Here is a 26,600-nt window from a genome sequence, read left to right on the forward strand (position 1 = left end):
AGCGGGAACACGCCAATTGTTTAAAAAAAACAATTTTGAACTTAAGCCAAACATGAACCGCCATGTTTGAAAAACGCAAAAAACAACCAAGTTCATTTCAGCCGCCAGAAAATTTGTAAGTCTAGCACAGGCGAGTTGAGTCAAACGTCAAACTTTTTAAATCGCCTGACCATGTTCGTCCGCATTTTTTTGACAGCGATGGCACAATATCAAATGACACACCATCACGCCATCTGCGCGCTGACACATGCTTGGATCGATTAATTCAGGTTTTCGAACAACGACTAACAGAGGGTGCAAATATGGAAAACTTTAAATTAAGAGTTTTTGGTGAGTAAGTTAAGTTCATAGACGTTTAAGAGTACTTCTGTCAAAATATAAAAATAATCCGTCACAGAAAAGTTTAATATATATTTAGGTTGCGCTTCAATTTATCTTCGGAAGAAGCAAGAGTTATAAAAAAGGTAAAACGCGAATATGAGCCTCAACGATAAAAATGATGGAATATCTCGAGAAGAATGGCAATCACGACTAGAAACGTTTCCTTTCAAACAAGACGACATCAATAAACTTATTATGAACTATTTAGTCACAGGTAAGACGAACAAAGATGTTACAGAAACTATTAGCTACTGTTCTGCCATTTGTTTGGTAAAATGCCTTCTTTGCAGAGGGTTTTAAGGAGGCGGCGGAAAAGTTCCAAGCCGAATCTGGTGTGGAGCCCTCCGTTGATCTGAGCTCATTGGACAATAGAATATTAATACGGGAGGCAGTACAGAATGGACGAATACAAGAGGCAACTCACCTTGTGAACCAGCTGCATCCAGAGCTCCTTGACAATGACCGCTACCTATATTTCCATCTTCAACAATTGCATCTAATTGAACTAATTCGGTGAGTATCATCTCTATAAGGAAACGTATTGAAATGTATATATATTAGAGTGACAAGAAAAAAATGACCCCTATGGGCCCACCCCTCAGTTGATTCCTAGTCCCACCAGGAGTACTTGTTCCAAATTTGTTCTGAACATACTATTTAGCTAAATCTAACCAATATTTCGCAAAAATGCATATGGGCCCACCCCTCAGTTGATTCCTAGTCCCACCAGGAGTACTTGTTCCAAATTTGTTCTGAACATACTATTTAGCTAAATCTAACCATTATTTCGCAAAAATGTATAGTTCGTGGGAAACGATTACACAACCATGCACTACTAGGCCCCATACAAAAATGACTCAGACATTACCTCGTTAAAAATTAATAACTTCTTCTAACAAAGCCGGATAGACTAGCAGTCTTCGACAAAGTTGTAGACAATTGAACTATCTGTCTTATTTTCAGTTACAGTGATAAGACGGTTAAAATGCGAGCGGTGAAAATGCGAGCTAGTGGGTTTTCTCCATTTAAATTGTCGAAGAATACCATACAAACTTTAGGCACGTTGGTCCGGTAGCTAGACTTGTCTAATTTGCTTCAAATTAGGTACAAATACTCCTAGTGGGACTAGAAATCGACTCAGGGTGGGCTGATTGAGTTTTCAACAATTTATTTTTTTTCTAGGCAGTCTAATATGCATGTATGGGAGAAAAGATGCACCAATTATGTTGGTGCTCATTACAGAATCTAGTTTTGTTTAATATCCAACGAACTGTATATCTAAATCAATATGGACTGACATTCAAATCTCTCAAATAATCTTCCATGAAAGACAAACATACAGAGTACAATATTGATTTCCAATAATTTTATGCTCTACCTCACCTTTGTTAAAAAAAATGAAAGGTCGTCCACAAGACACAACCTCGGTGATCTTTAAAATACAGCTGTTTTTATGTGATTGCAACATGATTCACGAATGATTATGTATTTGTCAAATTTATCAACCCATTTCAGGACTATTTTGCTCGTAAAATCATAATCGTATTTTGCACACAACACTTCAATTTTTTAAGCTCTTCGAATATTCACGAAACATTTAAAAAAATTGTTTGAATAGATCTTTCTTCGGAAAGAATTCCAAGACTATTTTAAGATACAGGTTTTTAGTCGAAGTGGTGTTCAAAGGACATACGAACTTGTCATGTTACCTCTGTTTACTTTAGAAACTCGTGTTACTTCTGCGTAATAGTAGGAGCATCACAGTTTATTTGACGACAATTTGGTAAAATTGAGACCTCGTAGCAGCCCTCTTCGAATGAATAATACGTTCACTTACGGGCGATGATATGTTTACAAATAATTACCTGGTTTTGTATAAACGGCATCAGTTAAACGTACAATATTTATTTTATTGACGTTTGATATTATTTTACGATTCGCATATATTACATGCACATCACGTACCTATTTAACGCATTAGAATCGAACCTCTATCGGAAACGAAAAAGAAAAGCAAAAACTAACATCCCTGGAGCAGTGCCCTTAATGTAAATTCTCCGTTAAGTTCAAACTCCTAAAGTTTAAGCGAAAAGGTTTCCGTATGTATTTAATAAATAACAATTCTCGAGTACTTTTTCAAATGGACGTAAGTAACATTGAGAGCCTCTCTTTGTTTACTTTCTCTTTCGTTTATTACGACGTCATTACAACACTTTGTACTAATTTTTCAGTACATATCGAAAGCCGACGGTTTTTACTACAATATTATGCAAAGAGTAGAGTAGTAAATGTTGAAATGGCCGAGTAATGAACAGAAGAGAAAGACCTCAAAGAGAATCTCTCATTGTTACTTACGTCCATTTGAAACAGTACCCGAGAATTCCTTTTCATCGTGTTTAAGCATATCTCTACGATCTATTTGTGTGCATGAATATTTCGAATATTGATGTCCTATTTGTGTGCAGGTACATCTCAAACTTTTAGATTAGATTCTTCCAATACATTTAGGTAAAATATAGTAATAGTGAATTTCATAAAAATATATATTTTTAGCTACGCAAGTAAGACGAATTTTAATCGTAAAATTATCTTTTCAAACGGCATTCGTGGTGTGTGCGGAAAAAAGCATACTTTAGTGTGGTGGCCGTTCTTGTATGGTCGAGCATGGAAAGTCAACGCTATGCGTTACAATGGGACATGGTTATATGAAAAAAAAAAAAAAAAAAAAATTTCGCTCCGAGTAACTTTTTGGGTCCCATTTAGCTCCCAGAACAACTCTGCAAACTTTTAGTTCGATCGGTGAAACTATATTTTTGCGCCAACGGTTTACCTCCTAAAAATAAATTGATGTTTGCTTTTTATAGGAAATTTGTCAAGGAAACAAACTCTAGAAGACCACGAAACGATCTGATACTTGTGCAAAAAGTTATTAAGCAAAAGATGGGTGGGTAATGTCAGAGACATAACCGGAGTGAAGTAGAATACACTTTAGTTTGTTAATACGAATGCTACAATTTTGACTATCTTCTGATAGGTTGTATTGAAACCAGCTATTTCGTTATTTTTAATGGAAATACGGAAATATCGGTGCACGCACATCGAAACCTAAAATATTCGAACATATTTATCCTCATATGGTAACCCTGAAAAGAGCATTTAATGAGAGTGAAACAATTCATTTGGCAACAGCAGAGAATCGGATATACTTGTAGCGTTATTTCCCTATTCCCATTAGAAACACCGAAATAACTTATTTTAAAAAACCTTTCTGAAATTAGTAAAAATTGCAGCGTTCGTATTAATAGCTTAAAATGTATACTACTTTATTTCGGTAATGTCGTTGACATTATCTACCAATCTTTTTCGCTAATTGCAAAACAAAAAACCGATATTTAATCGATCACAAATTTCCGAAAAATTCTCATTTCTAGCTTTAAAGAAATATGGGTGGGTAATGTCAGAGTTTTTAATGGTAGAGTTGTGCAAAGAGGATTGGCAACATTGGATCAATCATTGATTTTTTTTAAATTTTGACAAACCTTTTATTTTTAATTAAATTTTAAATGATCACCCGAACGCTTCAGTTAGAAGTTAATTTAGTGCGTTTAAAAGTTTAAAATGAAGTGTTTAGTTTTATTTTGTTAAAATCAGTTTGATAAATAATATCGTATAAAGAATTTAAGCTTTTTCCGGTTCTGTACTGTGACGCCGGGTGGTCCTCCTCAAGATGGCAGGGGTTTCTCCGGACGATTTCGTAGCACGGCTCAGATGTGGATCGGCTACATTTCGAGTTAAGCGTGTTATGTTCATGCTGTAGGTCCCGTGTTTGTTGGCTGATTCGATACAGATACTTTGATACAGGTGGAAGAGGGTTCTGAGAATGATAAGGAAAATAAGAAGGGGTAGTTAGATTTGTATATTGATGGTTTTCACAAAAGTGTATATAAGGGACATAGAGGACATCGCGGCTTGCCAGCACATCTCGAACCGGGACGTTGGTTGGTCTTCCTCGGGCCCGCAGGGTATCCATTAGCCGAGACGTGGCGGAACTGTACTCGGTGCACGCCCAGACAATGTGCTCGATGTCGTGATAGCCGTCGCCACAAGCGCAGATACCACTATCCACGAGCCCAATACGCCGGAGATAAGCATCCAGCGTGTAATGGTTTGCCATGAGTCGCGACATCACACGAATGAAGTCACGACCCACATCCATCCCCTTGAACCAAGGTTTCGTCGATACCTTAGGGATTATCGAATGTAGCCACCTTACTAGCTCCCCACTGCTCCACAAAGTTTGCCAGCTTCGAGGGTTCTCTGATGAGTAATACTGAAAAATTCGCTAAAGCAAATTGGTCTTTCGTAAACGTCACCTTATAAGGCACCCACCTTAGCTAAGGAGTCCGCCTTCTCATTGCCCGGTATGGAGCAATGAGAAGGGACCCATACCAAGGTAATCTGGAAAGAGTTGTCAGATAAAGCACTTAGTAGCTCCCGTATTTTCCCCAAAAAATACGAAGAGTGCTTTCCATGTTTCATCGAGCGAATAGCGTCAATGGATCTGAGGCTATCCGAAACGATGAAGTAATGGCCTGCGGGTAATGTTTCAATGACTCCAAGAGTATACTGAATGGCAGCTAGTTGTGTGGCGTAAACTGAAGCAGGGTCATTGAGTTTGTAGGAGGCGGTGAACTTTTGATTGAAAATACCGAATCCAGTGGACCCTTCCCCAAAAAATACGAAGAGTGCTTTCCATGTTTCATCGAGCGAATAGCGTCAATGGATCTGAGGCTATCCGAAACGATGAAGTAATGGCCTGCGGCTAATGTTTCAATGACTCCAAGAGTATACTGAATGGCAGCTAGTTGTGCGGCGTAAACTGAAGCAGGGTCATTGAGTTTGTAGGAGGCGGTGAACTTTTGATTGAAAATACCGAATCCAGTGGACCCTTCGAGGTTTGATCCGTCAGTATAAAACATCTTAGAACAGTCGACTTCTCGGAATTTATTATAAAAAATGTTTGGAACCACTTATGGGCGTATGTGGTCCGGAATTCGATGTGTCGAAGAAAACAGTAGATTCAGAAGTATTTATGAAATGCACACGGTGGGGATTGTAAGAAGAAGGCTTAATATTCTGCGCCATGTAGTCAAAGTACAGGGACATGAAACGGGTCTGAGAATTGAGCTCAACAAGCCTTTCGAAATTTTCAATCACCAACGGGTTCAAGATATCGCATCGAATGAGCAATCGATATGAGAGTTCCCATAATAGATTTTTCAACAGGAGAACGCCCGACAACACTTCGAGACTCATCGTATGGGTCGACTGCATGCACCCTAAGGCGATACGCAAACAACGATACTGAATTCTTTCGAGTTTGATGAAATGTATGTTCGCGGCGGAGCGAAAACAGAAGCATCCGTATTCCATTACCGACAGTATCGTTGTTTGATACAACCTAATTAGGTCTCCTGGGTGGGCACCCCACCATGTTCCGGTTATTGTACGAAGAAAGTTGATCCTTTGCTGGCATTTCTGTTTCAGATACCGAATATGGCATCCCCAAGTACCTTTCGAGTCGAACCAGACCCCTAGATATTTTACTGTGAAGACCTGAGCGATAGTTTGACCCATTAATAGAAGCTGTAGTTGTGCTGGTTCACGCTTCCTAGAAAATAAAACTAGCTCAGTTTTCTCCGTGGAGAATTCGATACCCAGCTTAATAGCCCAAACAGACAAATTGTCCAAGGTATTCTGTAATGGTCCTGGTAGATCGACAGCTTTGGGTCCCGTAACAGGCAACACGCCATCGTCTACAAGTTGCCTTAACATGCAGGAATTGTCAAGACATTCATCAATGTCGTTGACATAGAAATTGTATAACAGGGGCCTTAGACATGAGCCCTGGGGAAGGCCCATGTAGCTAAATCGTGATGTCGATAAGTCACCATGCGAAAAATACATGTGCTTTTTCGACAACAAGTTTAGTAAAAAGTTGTTTAAAGTCGCTGAAAGACCATGCTGGTGCAGCTTCTCTGAAAGAATGTTGATCGAAACTGAATCAAAAGCCACCTTAATATCTAGGAACACTGATGCCATCTGCTCTTTGCTATCATAGGCCATTTAAATTTCGGTTGAGAGCAACGCAAGACAATCGTTCGTCCCTTTGCCTTTGCGGAAGCCAAATTGTGTATCTGACAGTAAGACATTTGCTTCGACCTAATTTTCCAGGCGGAATAGGATCATTTTCTCGAACAACTTCCGGATACAGGGTAGCATTGCGATCGGACGATACAATTTGTGCTCGGAGGCTGGTTTTCTTGGATTTTGGATGGCGATGACCATCACTTGTCTCCAATCGTCTGCCGTGATCCGCATAACAGTCCCATTTGCTATGGGTTTCATATGCAGGTGGGATTGTTATGCGTATCACAGCAGTCATGAGGGGCAATGTTAGCCTCAAGAAACTTATTAAATAAGTTCAACAAGCGTCTTTTGGCAGAGTCTGGCAGATTCTTCAACAAGTTGAATTTGATTCTGTCTGGCCCTGGAGCTTTATTGTTACACGACAAGAGAGCAAGTGAGAGCTCCACCATCGAAAAAGGCGTTTCGTTCGCGCTATCGTGAAGGGACGCGGCGCGGTAAATCTTCTGTGCCGGGGCGGAATCCGGACAACTCTTCTTGGCGAAATCGAATATCCAACGGTTTGAATATTCTGCACTCTCGTTAGTACTGTTTCGGTTTCGCAAACACCGGGCCGTGCCCCAAAGAGTGCTCATCGATGTTTCTCTCGTTAGTCCGTCAACGAACCGGCACCAGTAACTACGTTTCTTGGTTTTCATCAAACTCTTCATTCGCGTTTCTATCATCGCATATTGTCAATAGCTAGCGGGTAACCCGTCGTCCCGGAAGGTCTTATACGCGGCGGCCTTCTCCGCGTACACGTCTGAGCACTCTTTGTCCCACCACGGATTAGGATAGCGTTTTTGTATGTTCCCGCCGGGTACTGGCTTAGTCTGAGATTGATTCGCGCTGTCGAGAATCAAGCCAGCCAAAAAACTGGAGGAAGTTCTTGGGTAGATTCGATGTTGTCGGATATCGCGGCAGCATAGCTCTTCCAATCGATATTTCATGTGAGGTCATGCGAAATATTGATTGATTTCAATGGCCTTGAAACGTTATTGATTGAGACTACGATCGGCAGATGGTCGCTGTCGTGGGAATCAGGAATTACCTTCCACGTGCTATTTAACCGCAGCGATGTTGAGTAAAGCGACAAGTCTAAGGCGCTCGGGCGCGCTGGAGGAGTAGGAATCCGTGTCATTTCACCCGTGTTTAAAATTGTCAAATTGAAGTTATCGCAAAGATCGTGAATTAAAGAAGACCGGTTATCATCATAGAGGCTGTACCGTGAGAGTTAAAGTCTCCTAAAACTAGTCGCGGTGCTGGCAGGGATTCTAAGATGTCTTGTAGCCGTCGGTGCCCAACCGCGGTATTGGGAGGAATATATGTGGAAGCTATGCAAAGGCATTTGCCTTTGGTTGTTACTGGACAAGCGACAACTTTAATACCTGTTATCGAGGGAAGGTTAATTCTGTAGAAGGAATAGCACTTTTTGATCCCCAAAAGCACTCCTCCATAGGAGGTGTCTCGATCCAGGCGAATAATATTAAAGTCGTGGAAGTTGAGATCTATATCGGAAGTTAACCAAGTTTCAAATAATGCAAATGCATCGCAACTCAAATTATTTATTAAAATTTTTAAGGAATCTATTTTCGGGATGATACTTCTGCATTTCCACTGTAGAACAGTGATCAAATCCGTGACCTCGTTCGATGAGTTAGCCATCGAAGGATACAATCGCTGAGAGGAGGGGCCATAAGACTTTTAATAGGATCAGTTATATTGAAAGTTTTTATTATCCAGTCCACAATGTCCGAGAGTTTGATAATTCCAGTGCTGTGATTATTCTCGAACTGAAACAAAGGAACACTTGGGATTTTTGATGTTCCTGGAAGTGCTAGGAACTCCTTCTCTGAGCTTAATCCTCCGAGACCAGGAGCTAATTGCTTAGGTTTGGTTGCAACACTTCCAATAGATGTCACTTTCGGAGCCCCGTCAAGGGACACCTTCTGGCCTTTACAAGGAACTTTAGGAGAGGAAATGTTCCTCCTCTTCCTATAACTTTTAGGCACCCTAGTAGATGTTCCCTCTTATGGGTCACCAGCCTCGCCCTCGTTAGGAGGCAAGTGAGCATAGATGTTTGTTGAGGATGGTGGCGTAGCTTTATTTAGCATTTCTGCGAAAGAATGTTTGGATTGTCCCGCAAGGGAACGTTTCAGTTTATCCCCGCGTAGTTTGTACGCGGGACATGCCGAGATATCATGCAGACTCTCTGCACAGTAAGGACACTTTTCGGCTTTCTTACTGCACGAATCATCTAGATGATTCTCCCGGCATTTTCCACAGCGGGCCTTATTGCTACAATGGGTGGCTGTGTGACCCAATTGTTTACACTTTGTGCAATTCATGACCCGCGGTACAAACAGACGCACAGGCAGACGAACCTTGTGCAAGAGGACGAAATTTGGCAAAGCGGTACCATCGAAGGTTACCCGATAAGACTTTGATTGGGGGTACGTTTTTGAACCATCCCCCGCAACTACTACGGAGTGCAAACGCTTGCACTCAAGTATTTTCACTGGCTGAAGTAAGTGGCCTTTAAAACGGCCAACCCCGTACTTCAGCAGATCCTCGCACGTCAAACTCTCATTGGTGACGACGCCTTCGGATTGTACATTTACAGTTGGAATATACACGTTATAATCCCGCGTAAAGTGCTCACAGCAAGCAATATCGTTTGCCTGCTTTGAGTTGGCTAGCAACACCCTTATCTTGTCCGAGCGGACCTTTGAAATTTCGGTCACAGCCGAGAACCGTTCTGTCAGGTCTTTAGAAATTTGAAGAAGATTCAGTGATTTAGTCTTGTGCCGAAAGAAGACCACAAATGGACCAGTTGAGAGTTATGGATAGCATTTGGGCCGGGGGAGGGGAGCCTTAGAAGTTGAACCCGATTTAATTTCCATTTGACCATCCGGAGAGGGAACCATAGAAAACGTCAACGCACGGGGTCAGCGCCCACGCAGACGGAAGAAAGCAATAAATGTGTTACAAAAGACAAAAACCACTTAGCTTTAAACTGGACGAACCGATCTAGCTTATACAGCTGGCTATTGTTTAATCCTCACACGCGAACAAAAGAGTGTGGACCGAACCGAACTGGCAAAATAACCTTGAATGCGGATTAGCACTATTCTTCATCGCCACACACAGCACTACGGACTAGAAAAAAAACAACTTCTGTCTCGATGGAGAGCTCAAAAACGAAATATTCCTGGTTTGAAATAATGTTAAAATTACATCATTGAATTTTTTCTCGAAATTAACGATACTCCCCACACACTTGAGCATTGTTATTCTTCGTGTCCGATAGGAAGACATTTTGAGTGTTGGATAGGTAGATTTGCTTCAGTCTTTGCGCAACTGTTCTTCATAAACTGTGGGTAATTTCTGCGACATAACCAGAGTGTCGTGACTACACTTCGGGGCTAGGGGCAGATCACTTGTGATGCATTTTTAAAAATCAGCTCAATTAAATGCATTTCTTTCCATCAAAATAGAAATTTGTAATGTATTTTGCTTTGCGTGCAATGTATTTTGCTTTGCGTGTAAGACGTCAAAACCCTACAAAAAATTAGCCCTACATTCAACAAAACGTCGAACAAAATGAATTAGCGTAGGACGTTTGTTAAACTTTTCTGCGAGGGAGTGCAAAGTTGATGCAAAAATGGAAATTAAATGCATTTTTTCTAATTTGCTGCAAATTTGTTATGCATTTCTAGAGTGATCTGCTCCTAGCTCCTAGTTATGGACACTTTTCGTTAAAAATATCGTTAATTATCGCTGATGCTGGCACCTAAAATTGAATACTGTTTCAAACACATGAAAGACCATACTTTTTAGTATATTTGAGCAAAAATTGGCGAATACGATATTTTTTTAAAATTTGCAATTCCCGTTGTATTATGGAAAAAGCCATTTTCAAATGTCATTCTCTCATCGCAGCAAGCTTTGCATAAGTGGAACGACTGTCAAAAAATGTTTTCTGATTTTATTCATTTTAAATAAAACTAGTAAATATGGATATTAGTCGAAGAGAGTTGGCGAATTTGCTTATCACTGGTAAAAAGACAGATGAACAGCTTAAGTTCATTACAAGTAGTAATCCAAATGTAAAATTGAGACTTGTTAATGTTCGAAAGAAATTTTATATTTTGTTAAAACAACCTTTGAACAGCGTTTAGAAAACTTCAATCCACATTTTTTCATAACTCTGAAAGTCTAACTTTATTCTTTCAAAGGTTATGGAAACTTTTCGCTCATAAATAGCCCTTTTTCAAATGTCATTATCTCTGATTGGAGCAAATAAAAGTAAGTTCGGATTGAACCATAGAAAAGAACATACTTTTAAGTATATTTGAGCAAAAATTGGAAAATATTATTTTTTTAAACATGTAATTTTAAATTTATTAACCAAAGTTTTAAATTTTGTCGCATAGCGACATAAAAGAAATTGCCTAAAGCCTTTGTATTTCCTTTTCTGTTTTGCTTACATATCAACAATACAGAATGTGTTCATTAAAAATAATTTGGCTATAAAAAACAATTTATGATTTATATAAGGAGAACTTATTCAATGCCAATTAATTCAAAAGTAGATGCATTGCATCAGGTATATCCAGCGGTGCTCGATGAATTCGACGTTTTTCAGAAACTGATGTGTCGTTGCAGAAGAAACCGGGTTGGACGAAATGTTGCTAGAACGTATGCATGTGCTGTGAACAATCATCAACAGCAAATTGGGAATCAACGCGGATGCTTACCGGAGTTACGCCGAAGATACACGATTGCTTTATGTACGCCTGTATGGCTGGTACGCTCTCTCACCAACCGTGCATAAACTCCTGGTCCATGGAGGAAGCATTATTCAGCATAACATGTTGCCAGTAGGTATGTGCAGTGAAGAAGTTCAAGAAACCAGGAATAAAAGTATTCGCAGATTCCGAGAATTCTACGCACGCAAATTCGATCGACTCGTCAATGTTGATGACGTTTTCAAGAGGCTTCTTGTTTCATCAGATCCTATAATTTCGCTTAAATGTAAACGTCGAATTCATCGAGCACCGCTGGATATACCTGAAAATGCAATGCATCTACTTTTGAATTAATTGGCATTGAATAAATTCTCCTTATATAAATCATAAATTGTTTTATAGCCAAATTATTTTTAATGAACGCATTCTGTATTGTTGATATGTAAGCAAAACAGAAAAGGAAATACAAAGGCTTTAGGCAATTTCTTTTATGTCGCTATGCGACAAAATTTAAAACTTTGGTTAATAAATTTAAAATTACATGTTTAAAAAAATAATATTTTCCAATTTTTGCTCAAATATACTTAAAAGTATGTTCTTTTCTATGGTTCAATCCGAACTTACTTTTATTTGCTCCAATCAGAGATAATGACATTTGAAAAAGGGCTATTTATGAGCGAAAAGTTTCCGTAACTTTTGAAAGAATAAAGTTAGACTTTCAGAGTTATGAAAAAAATGTGGATTGAAGTTTTCTAAAAGCTGTTCAAAGGTTGTTTTATCAAAATATAAAATTTCTTTCGAGCATTAACAAGTTTCAATTTTACATTTGGATTACTACTTGTAATGAACTTAAGCTGTTCATCTGTCTTTTTACCAGTGATAAGCAAATTCGCCAACTCTCTTCGACTAATATCCATATTTACTAGTTTTATTTAAAACGAATAAAATCAGAAAACATTTTTTGACAGTCGTTCCACTTATGCAAAGCTTGCTGCGATGAGACAATGACAGTTGAAAGTGGCTTTTTCCATAATACAATGATATGTGTGTAAATGCGTTGAACCTGCAAAACTACAAACTTTAAATCTAAATTGCAAATTTAAAAAAAATGTCGTATTCGCCAATTTTTGCTCAAATATACTAAAAAGTATGGTCTTTTATGTGGTTGAAACAGTATTCAATTTTAGGTGCCCGCATCAGCGATAATGAGCCTTGAAATAGGCTATTTTTTAACGAAAAGTGTCCATAACTTTTTAAAGAAAAAAGTTAGACCTTCGGTGTCTTGAAGAAAAATACTCGGCTTGAAGTTTTCAATAAGCTGTTCAAAGGTTGTGTTAACAAAAAGTAAAAGATACGAAAGTTATACTAAAAAACGTTTTTTCAGGAACACCCTAATAAGTTACTTTACAACTTTGTGGAAGACTGTGGAGCTCTATCTTTCATCAGTAAAAAGTTTATTTTCGTATTTTGGATAAATTAGAACCACCCTAATAACTATTCCAATAAAAAGAAGCATCTTCTGATGTACACAAATTCATCCTAAGACATGATACGGCTAAATTATACAGGTTTGTCAGAAAGTAAAAATTCCTCCTAAATTAGCGATCTGACCACTGTGTATTGGTCGGTCGGTTTTCTCATCATTCGTTGTACACCAGAATTACAAAAATTTTCGCATCATAGCCCGTACCAAACAGACCGTCCGAAAGCAGTCAGCAACGAAAACCATCCGCGAAAGTACCTTAACCCTTCGTGACGTTGAGGAGCCAAATGCTACGGAACAGGAACTGTCACCTTTGAGAAATTCGCCGCTATCGGAAGTGAACGAAATTTTCCTCCCATGATAAAACAAACCAATGTTTCTTTTCAGGATCAAATTAAATATATTGCAAGAATTTTTAACTGAAACTTCATCACACTTCGGTTATCGGACATTACATGCTCGTCTTTTTTATTGGAACTGAAAAGTACATAATTTGTTTGCCGATGAGAAAAATCCGCTAATTATTATCACAATTTGAATAGGTGAGCGCTACTCAGGCTAGAAACATGAGAAATAGCATTAACGGAAAATTTGTACTAATAATTCTTCACAAGTAGATTTTGTTAGTCCTGAAAAGGACTGTTTTGGCAACATTGCGGACGCGCGAGTTTACTTCTTGCTGGCGGTGATCTTCGGAGCAGCTTTCTTGGCAGGTGCGGCGGCCTTCTTTGGCATGTTCTCTACAGTCTTCGTTGGTTTGGCCTTCTGTTTATTGCCAGCTGCTACCGTCTTTGCAGCGACAGCGTTGGCCTTCTTTTGCAGCCTGTTTTTTTAGCGGCAGCCTTTGGTTTTTTGGTCTTCTCATTACCTCCACCACCAGCGGTTTTTCTACTCGATTTCTTCCGGTTTTTTTTCCCTGTGGCCCCAGTCGGTTTCTTATCCTCGACCGCCACCTTAAACGATCCGGAAGCGCCAGCACTCGTGGTGTTTTTTCTTTCCGGCAACCGTATTAAAATCCTACCTGCCGCTCTGGCGAGGTCACACACATGTAGTTGGCCTGGTGATGCTGCTGCTGTTTGTTGCTGCTGGTACCGCTTCTGTTGCTGCCGCCGGAATCGGAAGCATGTAAACGAATGACGAAACATTCAAGCAAACCTTATATCTTATAGTCGTTTCATTGTTTAACGTCGCAGAAAGGCGTGGCTAACTATGAAATGAAATACTAACATACGCGAGTCGAATAGTACTGGCCAATAGTGGGACAGATAATAATTGATTTCTGAAAATCAATTTTTCTTTATTCATGCTAGTTATACATACGTACAAATCTTATACAAGATTCCTGATTATTTTTCTGACTGATTGGTTCAAACATTGTGTATTTTGGTTAAGTACAATTAAAGTTACAAACTTTCAAAACGCGATATTCGGCTTTTTCCGAAATTTTGAAATGGGGCTTCTATTTTGAAACGTTAGTCGTAGTCACATTAATAGTTGGCGAAAGAAAAAAATTTCAAATTTAATTCTTTCGAGTGGAATGATAGCACTGATAAGGGCTAATTTATTTGCCGAAGAAAATATTCTCCGGGTGGGAAATTTTTGTTCCAATTGGCGATTCTACGTTGAAACCGCTCGCAGATAGCGCTGGAAGGAAAGTGTTGCTGATTTTATTCTGTTCTGTCATAGTGCATATATTTTCTATTTTCATTGGTAAAAAATGACTTTTAAACACCAAATTACCGATCAATTTGTTGATAATTGTTTATGAAAATGAAGGAAAACCATCATTTTATAAGATGATGAGTAAACATCTTGCGAAAAGAGTGTAAAACATAGTGGTTTCTAATATTATTCGCAGAGCTATATGCGCGCTGTTTCGAAATGTAATTTGTTGAGCACCGTAGCCGCCGCAACAGCATTTCCCATTCGTCCTAAGTTAAGCTAAACCTTCATGAGATGGTGTAAATTCATGAAACTCTCCAGATCAGGCGAGGAAAGAATATATCCGGCTAATAAGAAAGTGTCAGCTTTGTATCATGCACAGCCGATCCTTCTCTCCGATAGTCTTCACTGAATCTCCTACGTAGTTCAAAATATGAAGGAGTTTGACATTGGTACTGATTGGGTCTCGGTTTCGAGTTGGAACTTTATTTATGGAACGATTTTTTATAACCACAATAATACCCCGATTACATTTCGAAGAAATGTATGAGTCAAATAGTTGCAAATGGTTGTAATTTCAGAATAATTGCAAATAAAACTAAATTTCTTACTCGTTTCATTCATATTTTGGCTGTGGTAAGCTTTTTCCGAGAAGATAATGAAGATTTTGTTGTAAGCTACGACTCACTTACGGGTGAAAAAAAGCAAACTGTATCACTTTGCCAGTTCATGAGCTGAATCATAGGTGTCGCATGACTAATTTTGGTTTTGCCGCAAATCGCCAATGGTTCCTCCTTTCTAACACGGAGCTGCACAAATTAATCCACGGAGATGAATTCTAATAATCACCTTCTCTCCCGGTGTTGACATCTGACAAGTGGACTTGCTGAAATCGACTGAAATGACAATTCTTTCTGACCAGATTTGCGGCTTGGTTCATGAAATTAGCTTCAGTTAGATGATTTGAAATCGGTTTTTTCGCGCGTGTGTGTGTGTGTGTTTGTGTGTATGCTATCCTACATCCATCCGAAATGAAAATGATGGCTTCTGCTAGTAGCACGTTTCGACACAAATTGATTCATCCACCAGTCGTGTACGGCTCACAAATATTTCTCGGTATTGTACAGCCATCCGTTCGCGCCAAGCAACCAAATACGAATGTTGATAGAAACAAATCTGTAGCGGACTTATATTTAAAACTTTTCATCATTTAAGTGTTCGGTTGTTGCACCATATGCTTTGGCCGAGATGAGCTGAAAATTTTCACCATTTTCGGTAGTTTTTGCAAGATTTTTTAAAACAGTATTTTCGGTATTAATGCATGTTATACATACTCCAAATTTTAATACTACATTGAGCAACATATTTTCGATAAAATTGCCTTAAACCTCAAATCATTCTATTAAGTATGATGGAAGTTATTAACGTTCAAAATCTGACGCGACTGCCAAAGCCGATATTTTGAAACGGGCCCCCATATTGAAGTATTCTATTTCATAAACCGATTGATGCCCTGAAGATTAATGAAAATTTTACATTTCATAGTATCACTGCTGCTGACGGTCGAATTATATACAAAATCATTAACTTTCTCTTATTATGTACAATAGAAGACTCAATTTATCCCTCAAAACTCTTGCGAAGTTGCCAAATAGTATAGATAAATGATTTGGACACATTAAGAGAAGATCAAAACAAGATTGCATATAATTGGACAACCAACAACAGTGGTGCTAGAAAAAATGAATATTTTATCAGTCGTCAGAGCATCTATTGGTTTCAGCTTAATAATTTTTTTCTCAAGCGTCAGATCGTTTCGTAGTTTTCGAGACTTTGTTTCTTTGTTAAATTTCCTACAAAAGCCGCATATCGGTTTACTTTTAGGTAGCAATGGGTGACTCCTGGAGGAATTATTTTGTGAAAGTTAATTTTCCCATATAAAATCCCATGTAAACTTTAAACAGTGGGCGCAAGAATATAGTTTCAGGGATCAAGCTAAGAATTTGCGCAGATGTTCTAGGACCCAAATGGTACCCAAAAAGTTGCTTGGAGCTGGCTTCTATTTTTTGTCCCACCCTAGTATGCGTGCATATAGCAGGATATAATATATTATGTTCACTTGAATCGGAGAAAGGAAATTCTTGTGATTCTCAGTTTTACCACACTGATGCTTATTGGATCTTTTTTATACAGGGTTCCGAAAAAAAATGCTTTGTGTTTAAGGTCGTTATCGTTTACATTTGCCAAGGATCCAGATAATTAAATTTCGTGCCCTTGTTATAGGGTTACGTAGCACTAATTACAATTAGGTAGACTAAATACAGTGACACAATCTCATATTCGTACACCTCTAGTGTATGTGTTTAAAATTGTTTCATAAATGTTTGCGCTTCTTAATATAGGTATTGTTTTGTAAATGTGGTAGTAGAATCATCATCTGTCATTTTCATATCATTTGTAATCTAAACTTTTTTAACACTTTTGAAAAGTCATTTAATTTGTAATTTAAGACCTGTTATTTCTTTATTTTTTTTTGTTTTAGTTTGAAAAATAGATTTTATGACTACAGAAAAGTGTTCATTGGCACAGTTTCCTCAACACTAGTTTAAGAAATTCCCTCAAATCAACGTATTGGTTAAAAAAGTAAACTAACTGCCAATATGGGACGGAAACTAATTATTACTCACCAAAATGAAGCTAAATCACTTCATAAAATCTTTGAAATTGTTCAAAGGTTGCATCCAACTATTTAACATGTTGTTAAAAACTTTGATGTGGCGAAATGCAGAGCAGATATTGCGCAAACTTGAACTTTAAAAAATTTACGATGATGGATAAACGATTTTTAATTAGCAAAATTTGGGAAAATCGAGCAATTAATGTTATATACATGGTAAATAAATTGAATCATAGCATTTAAGCATAAGTCTGCTCTGGTACGGCTCTTAATGTACGGAGAACGGACAATTACAATGCCTGTGTTCTGAGCAAGAAGCTGTTCATCAAAGAGAAGAACAAAGAATTGATGTTTATACTCCAAACAACTTTATTGGAATATTGGAAAGATGTTAAACTTTGTCTACGAGTCCAAATTCTACGTCTTTGACTCAAATGGCTGTTGTTTTGAGTGGAGAAATTCGAACTCAGACCTGGACGTAATAGTCTTATAACAGCAGCTAAACTCAGGGACAGTGGTGTTATTGTATGGGGTATTATATGTCCACTAGAATTGCTAGAAAATTGGTCTTCATTGACGGAATGATGGATCAGAATGTGTATTTTAATATGAATATCTCAAAATAAATTTTAAAGTAAAGCTTCCGTAAAATGGTACTTTTACTAAAAATGGTGAATATTGGAAATTCGATCAGGAGAAGAACCTAAAGTATAAGGCGTGCAAAAAACGTTTAGAGTTAATTTATAATTGTTTAAATGTTATGGATTCTCCACTGCGGACCCCGTTTATTAACTGATTAGAAAAATAAATGGGAGTATTTGAATGAAAAGTGCGAAACTATCCGGATTATAATAAGAATGAGCTTAGAAACTACTATTTAGAAGAATTGGATAAAATTTAAGTTGAATGCACACAAAAACTAGTGGTCAGCATTCCAATATGATTGAAAACTGTAATTACAAACAATAGGTACCATATTGAATATTTGTTATAGATATTTCAATCTATTTTTGAAAAAATATGTGTACTGTACGAATATCAGATTGCGTGTATATTTGACTATCTTTAGAATTATGATTTTTTGTTTTGAAAAAATGAGCATTTGTAGTACAAAGATAATTATTGTATCTTCCCTATGCTGTCTAGTAAACTATTTCTACATAAATAAAATGTCTCGTAAACTAATTTTTTACTTGTGAAATGCATATAAGCATTCCGCATAGCGGTGTACGAAAATGAGATTGTGTCGGCAGCCCTAAGTTTGCGCCGCTAAAACAACGAAAATGATCCATAAAAAATTGAAAAACGATCCATAAAAAAGTTTCTCATGTTCCATAAAACAAAACTGAAAATCCATAAAAAAGTGTCAATGATCCACAAAATAGGGTGATTTAGTCCATAGATTGTGTAAAACTGAACCATAAAATTGTCGCAAAAGAGCATTAAAATAGTACAAAGAGCAATTAAAATCAACCAATGCCCCATAAAAATATTGGAAATGTTCCATAAAATGATACATTTTGCGCCATAAATTAACTGACATTGATACATAGAATATTAACAATGTACATTAAAACGCGTCGATATGTTCAATAATATCGACAAAAATGTTCCACGGTATTACAAAATGGAGCAATAAAATGTTAGAAAAAGTTTCATAAATTTGATGAAAATGTTTGCTAAATAATTTTTCTTGGTCCATAGAAGATGTAAAAATGAACATTAGAGATGCTATGTATTGATTCATATATCGAACGTTAAATTATGGTTCATGGATATGTATAAAACAATCCATAAGAAAAGAAAATGTAAAACGATCCATTAATATGTGCTTATGCACCAGAAAAATCAAATTTAATCAATTCATGCGAAATTTTTGCTAATCGAACTTATAATAAAGTATATTACATTTGGCTGAAATTCTAAACTACAACAAACAATGCATACATTATTGTTAGACAACCCTATGTATAGCCCCTATGTTTAGGTAAACCGGGCAAACGAGAGGATCACAGGTTCGCTTGCAATTCCAGCTACGGGTTAATCAATGCCTCGTCCAATGGATCCTCAGCGGCTTTGCGCCGCTTCGGATCCTTGGCCTCGGATATGCGGCCAAACCGCATCACACTAGCTCCCAGTATAAGCTCACTGTCACTGTCATGAGTATTCTTATTTTATTAGCATTTCTAATGTTCATTTTTACATCTTCTATGGACCAAGAAAAATTATTTAGCAAACATTTTCATCAAATTTATGAAACTTTTTCTAACATTTTATTGCTCCATTTTGTAATACCGTGGAACATTTTTGTCGATATTATGGAACATATCGACGTGTTTTAATGTACATTGTTAATATACTATGTATCAATGTCAGTTAATTTATGGCGCAAAATGTATCATTTTATGGAACATTTCCAATATTTTTATGGGGAATTGGTTGATTTTAATTGCTCTTTGTACTATTTTAATACTCTTTTGCGACAATTTTATGGTTCAATTTTACACAATCTATGGATCAAATCACCCTTTTTTATGGATCATACACACTTTTTAATGGATTTTCAGTTTTGTTTTATGGAATATGAGAAACTTTTTTATGGATCGTTTTTCAATTTTTTATGGATCATTTTTGTTGTTTTAGCGGCGCAAACTTAGGGCTGCCATTTAACATTCGATATATGAATTAATACATAGCATTTTTAATGTTCATTTTTACATCTTCTATGGACCAAGAAAAAATATTTAGCAAACATTTTCATCAAATTTATGGAACTTTTTCTAACATTTTATTGCTCCATTTTCTAATACCGTGGAACATTTTTGTCGATATTATAAAACATATCGACGTGTTTTAATGTACATTTTTAATATTCTATGGATCAATGTCAGTTGATTTATGGCGCAAAATATAACATTTTATGGAACATTCCCAATATTTTTATGGGGCATTGGTTGATTTTAATTGCTCTTTTATTACTATTTTAGTGCTCTTTTGCGACCATTTTATGGTTCAATTTTACATAATCTATGGATCAAATCGCCCTTTTTATGGATCATTCAGCATGTTTTATGGATTTTCAGTTTTGTTTTATGGAACATGGACAACTTTTTTATGGATCGTTTTACAATTCTTTATGGATTATTTTAAATATTTTATATGAAAAAGTATATTTTCCCGATTGTGTCACTGTATTAGTGCTTACCGCAATGCCAAGGTGTGCATAAAATGGCAAATGACACTGCAAAAAAGGAAAGATAAGACTTATATTTATAGCTTTACGTTTGTCTGAATTACTTAGGTGCTCCCCAGTGGCGGCTCTGCCCGGAACAGGTTCACCCATGTATGGGAATTTTCATACTTTCCGAGATCTTCACCTTTTCACGTGTTTTTCAATAGTTTGCTATTGAAATACATAAACAATATAGTAATTCATTATAATTTCATGAGTTTCCCCCAGATGCAGTGAGACATTTCCAATGTCAAAAAAGGCCGGATTTAGCTTTGGACGGTTGCTTACCCGACCCTAAGAGACCCGATCGGGGAAAAATAACTGGCCAATAACCCGAGCATACTATTTTGTGGTACCTTACCAAAACTTGGTATTAATTGATTATTACACGTCATTGAGGTATTAAGCAGGTATTGAAGAAACATTTTAATACCTTAATGAGATATAATACTTTTTTTAAGTATTATTTATGTGTTCCAGTGGTTTTTACAAACACCAATACCTTATTGAATACATCCATACAATGAATTTTGTTATTGTAAGGTTGAAAAATGTTCTATTTCTTTTATTCAGGTTTTATAATAACTCGTTTCATTATCAACTAGTCATTCGTAGAACATGTACTGCGTCCACTGTCGTGTCGGTATAGTTGTAATGATAGTAGTTTTTTTTTTCTAACTGCTAGGCTTAGTAAAAACAAAACACACCTTTTATATTTTTACATATGCGTATAAATAAGTTAAACTGCATTTTGCAGTATCAAAAAATATAGCTTTGGCAATGTGTTCGCATAAAATCTTGTAGCACAACTATAGGATCAAATCAGCCTGCCGTGTTGGTATAGTTGTGTTACCTGTTGTATTAGTCGTACTACTATTTCCGTTCATCTCAAACTGGTACGGATAAATGTTTTCTTTTTCATTTCCACTGCTTCTCTCATACTCTCATTCTGCCTCACTTTTTTATCGTCTGCTCTCTCACCTCCAGCTACCACTGATATGAGATTTTTTTAATTTTATATATCTATGTTCATTTAGGGGGAAGGGGAGGAGTTGCTTCTCTAATCATCCGGTCATCACATCACATGCTTTGGTATTCTTAGTATGTATAACAAACATGAAGATGTGACACAAGGCGCCAAGAGCGCACTAAAATCCTGTCAATCCTATTTTTCATTGGATTGTCTGCTCTAAATATATCACCAGGGGACCATTCATAAATGATATCGAATATTGACAATAGGGGAAGAGCGTCACGTAACGAGATAAAAAATGAATTTTAGACGTATCAGCGGATCAGGGATAAAAACGAACAACATTGTTTATGAATGGCCCTCAAACAAAGAATATTCCATAACGAATATCACGTAACATCTGCGACAGAGCATTGGGATCAAGGCCAAGTTCCCCCTGGGTCGTGCAAAACTGAGAAGCAACATCAATTTAGGCGCAGATAGCAGACGTCCATTTATTTTGTCTTTTCATTTGTTTCTCTTGCGGCTCGAGCGTGGCGGCCAAGGAAACGGAAAGCCAGTGGCCCAAACAGATCAGGAACAGGAAGGAGGACTACGAACAAGGGAACAAACAACAGATGAGAAATCGTTTACTTATTTATTATAACTACGATACTAATCACAATTATTTTGCTTTTCTTGTTTCGTTTCAGCAAACCAAAATCTATACGGACTAGCACATACGAACAGTTAGGCTTTGTAGGTTCTCATCTTGACAGAATCTAGATGGGCGGATGAACGTCTGCCAGGGGGTGGGCTGAGAATTGACAATGACACTGTACGAGATGGCGCTGGGCCTGTGGCCTTCGACTGGCATGGTCCGTTCTCATTGATTCTGAAGTCTTCTTGGCTGGTTGGTAGATATGTGCTCCTACTTGCAAGTTGATCAATTCGCTTGGGTGGGGGACATGTGGATCCTACTAGTTGTCGACTCTTTTGATCGTGAGTATGAGGCTGGTTCAGGAAAGGAGTGCAGGACTGGCACCTAAGAGATAGTTAATGATTCAGGACTTGATCTTATGATTATTAAACTCGACCAAGCACACCGGCTCTCAGAAATGATAAGCAACCCTTTCGGGTCGGTGTGGTCTACTCGAGTCGAACCAGGCGGACATTCGGTTCGAGCAAACTTTATGTGGATAAATATTGCTTACGCCTTTATTGGCAGAGATCCTATAATACCTTCACTGTTATAGCTACTCAAGATAATAATAATAGAAAAGTTAAGGGTTTGCCTGGTCCATAATGTAATGAACATGTATATTGACTAGAACAGGGATAATCGAGTTATGTTATAAGATAGAGAAGAAACAGCACAGTTGTAGGAAAAGTATTCGCGAGTAAGGACTAATACTGCTAGTATGTTTACCGTTTCAATTAATAGTCGATTGATCCGCTGCGGACCTAGGAGACAAAAAGGAGATTAGGAAGAGACAGAAGTGGATTCAATGCGAAATTTGCCAATATGACGTTGACCCCAAGGCGATGGTAGGATGATTTTCCATAGGATGACAGACTAGATGACACGACGTTACACGCTCTAAACTTGCGCCAAATAGTTTGCATGTATGAATGAATGTAAGCCCGTATGTATGCCTGTATGCATGGATGTGTATAGGACCAATGTATCCCTGAGCAACATGGAAGGACACCTCTGAGCCGCCGAAACGCTCATGGGAAGCCGGGTGCGCGGTCGTAGGGGTGACCATAAAGCACTGCACACACTGTCAAGTGCAACGGAGAGACGGTAGGTGTACAGTTAATGCACATAGGTTGCAGAAATAGGTTGTTGCGACAGCCCGATTGCACACTGATAAATAACAATAACAATATATCTATGTTCATTTAGGCCCAAATGCGGTAGCTTAACGAGGCCGATAATTTTTTCAAAGGTACATGGCACGTGTTAGTGGGGGAAGAGAAAGCCATATTTAGGGGCGGCTTGCCCCCCGCTGATGTTAGTAAAGAGAAAAGGTAGGAATTGGGATACATATTGTAAAATTTTGTAAATTGACATTGTCGTTGGCTGGTTGATGATTGTGACGGATATGCACACTGTATTGTAGTAATCGCAGGGGCGAGGGGAGGGTCGACATTTCGGATGATTATAATTCGTGATGTACCTACTAGGGAAGGAGAGTTAAACAAATGTTAGTCGGAAGCGGAAATCCTGCCAATTCATGAATAATATATTACGACTGGTATACATTTATGCAATAGGATATAAAGTACAATATAGTATAATAAAGCACTACAATATTTCATTATTTTTTTCTTAAAACATTAGGGCGGGGAAGATAGAAGAAGCTCTAACATTTGCACAGACGCAGATATCAGAGGCAGGCGAAAGCAACCCGGAAGTGCTGAACGAACTGGAACGAACCCTTGCACTGTTAGCATTTGAGAAACCACAAAACAGCCCATTTGCCGACCTCCTCGATCAGACGCACCGACAGAAAGTGGCAAGTGAACTGAATGCAGCAATACTCAAAATGGAACATCAGGAACAGTCCAGCCCACGAATGATCAACGTCCTGAAACTGATTTTGTGGGCGCAGGCCGAACTGGACAAAAAAAATGTCAAATACCCAAAAATGATTGATTTGGCGACGGCAACAATTGATCCAAAATAAATACATAAATTTTTTTGTAATGCACCCTTTACTTCTAAACTTGGAGGAAATCTGAAAAGATAGCGCCGTGTATGTCGTAGGAGTAGAACCATACATACGAAAAAATGCTCATCTCTGGAAAAGGAAGAAACTGAAATTCGCTAACTTTAAAGCATACTGATTTGACAATTCAATTTAAAAGCTTGAATATTGTCTTTAGTTACATGTTTATATTCGGAATGATTCCTTATCCTTAAGCATGTTTTGAGTTATTCAATAGAAATAATCAACAGGCAGCGAACCAGAAATTTCCAATAGGAAATTCTCAATGAACCAATAATTATTGTGGTAGTAAATGAAGTTATCATCTAAAATAAAAGCAGCATGTATTAAATGTATCGACTACTAATTTCTTTATTTTAAGCATTCCAAGACGTCCTGAAAGATAAAAAAAATCAAAGACCATGACAGCACTTGCGATTGGCGATATCTGGGAGTAAACTAAGTCACGTGAAACAAGAGCTTCTTAACTATGACACATATATGTCCGCATTATAAAATAGCCTCATCCCAGTACAGTACATTCAGAATGTAGACTGATTTATGTTGGAATTCCAGTCCGAATGTTTCTTCTTCTAGTTCTAGTTATTTTACGTCGGCTTATTTCCACTACGAGGCAAAACACCGACATCAGAGAGGTGACTTCCACAATCTGGATTAGATATCGATCCATCAACTCTTGGACTGGGGATCAACGCCTTTACTTTCTTTACGATGGAAGGCGCGACGACGGATTTTTTTCACCGCAGAAAGACCTCAACAACCTCGGCTCGGATTGGACCCAGACCAACTGGGGTGAATAGTATTCACGCTTACCACTCAACCGGCGCCGTCCAGCATACAACAACCCACCCCATAGAAAATCCTCCCGATTTTCCCACCGACTAAATCGGTGTGCGCTGGCACTATCGGCCGACTAAGCCACTAATCCAAAGATGCAAAATGCCTACCTTTTCTACCGTTGTAATATTTCTGCCCAGTGTTGGGAAATTATCAAAAAAATGAAAAATCGGTAACGCTTAAAATTACTACTGATTCTCTTAATCGATATTTATTATCAGCAAAATCACGAATGAGTTTAGCAATGCAATGAAAATGTGAAATCCATTACGCCTTCTTCGATCTCATCATCGTGATAAGGTTTTGTTTGAGGAATTCCACGAAGATCCGTCCGAAAATAATTAAAATCCTGACCGACTAGCTTAGATTCCTATGAAACTTTACACATTTCATCGGCATGGAAGACTAAACATTTTCCACAATCAGTAAGATTATTTTGACTTAAGAGCAATTTTTTAAAAGGGCGTAAGCATTTCTACGGGCATTAATTTCAAAAAAATTTTGTTCGGTTACTGTATTTTATGCAGCTAAACTTTCTGAGAACGAGTTTCATAGAATGAATATTTATGTACGAATAAAATATGCGCTGAAACAAATGTCATTTTTCACAAAAAGAAAAATTTGTGTTAAAAATTTAAATTGCAAAAAAAACCATTTTTTCTATTTTTTTATATTTTGTCAATGAAAACCTCTAGAGAAAAGAAACGTTTTGAATGTAGTTGTATGATGGAGAACTTATCGGTAAAAAAGTTTTTTCTAGCAATAACTTTATTCATGTTTTTAAATTTCATACTAACTGACATACATAACTGTAAGTTTATTACAGAATATAATTCTTAGTCTCATTTTAAATTAAAATGTATTTAACAAAAATCTTCCAAAATGCGATAGTTTTCGAGATATTTGGAATTTTATTCCAACAAAAACAGTTGATTCGTGTGATTATGTTCTTTTTAAAAGTTATTCGCGTTACCCAATTATAAACTGTCAAAAATGTTTATCATTTTAAAGACGTAAAAGAAACTTTTTCAGTGTATTTGGATCATGGAGAAGCTTTCAATAAAAAAATTCCTAACAACTTTTGACATATTTTTATAATTCATACTATTTGCAGTCTATACTATCATGGTAGTATGCGTTTGAAAAAATATGTTCAACTTTGTCTCCGGTTTATACATGTAAAGCTATTGTATGTCGTTTCCCGGAAAACCGTTTTCCGGAATGCCATTTGCCGGAAAACCATTTTCCGGAATGTACTATTTCCCGGAATGTCCCATTTCCCGGAACGTACTTTTTCTCGGCAATTTGTTATACTATTGAAATCTGAAGTACTTTGAGAACATTTGCATTTAGAACTATGTTGCTACTCAAGTATTTGCTTGGTTCCCTTCACAGCTTGTCTTTGCTCGCTGATCATGTTAATGAATTTAAAAAAAAAACTAATTCTCATGCATATCTAATTTTATTTGAAATCATTATCAATCAATCGAAGGTCCAGAAAACAGCTTATGCTAAAAAGAAGGTGATACCAAAGAAGGTCTTAATTTAATTTAACATCAATAACTGTGAAAGTCTATCTGGTTCGAAGTTGTCCAATTGTGTTGCTGTACGTCCTGCTTGTAAGGTGGTCCGAAGTGAAAAAAGGCAAAGTCTGCATCTCAATCGCGCATGAAAACTTACGATTGTTTCGTCTTTTCCCTGGGT

The 26,600-nt window shown here is 37.5% G+C and overlaps 1 protein-coding gene across 2 annotated transcripts; it reads left to right on the plus strand.

Moving 5' to 3' along the window:
- The first annotated feature begins 204 nt into the window (after nt 1-204).
- Nucleotides 205-24,390, plus strand: LOC131696250 (glucose-induced degradation protein 8-B homolog). 2 transcript variants are annotated; one of them, XM_058984807.1, is made up of 4 exons: nt 205-330; nt 419-595; nt 672-894; nt 23,672-24,390. In XM_058984807.1, the coding sequence occupies exons 2-4, from the start codon at nt 478-480 to the stop codon at nt 24,015-24,017; spliced, it is 687 nt and encodes a 228-aa protein (XP_058840790.1). In that variant the 5' UTR covers nt 205-330; nt 419-477; the 3' UTR covers nt 24,018-24,390. The 2 variants fall into 2 exon arrangements, with proteins under 2 accessions (XP_058840790.1, XP_058840787.1); XM_058984804.1 differs by lacking the exon at nt 205-330 and having other exon boundaries at nt 348-595.
- The last annotated feature ends 2,210 nt before the right edge of the window (nt 24,391-26,600 follow it).

The sequence above is a fragment of the Topomyia yanbarensis genome, chromosome 1, assembly GCF_030247195.1.
Source record: "Topomyia yanbarensis strain Yona2022 chromosome 1, ASM3024719v1, whole genome shotgun sequence".
Taxonomy (NCBI): domain Eukaryota; kingdom Metazoa; phylum Arthropoda; class Insecta; order Diptera; family Culicidae; genus Topomyia; species Topomyia yanbarensis.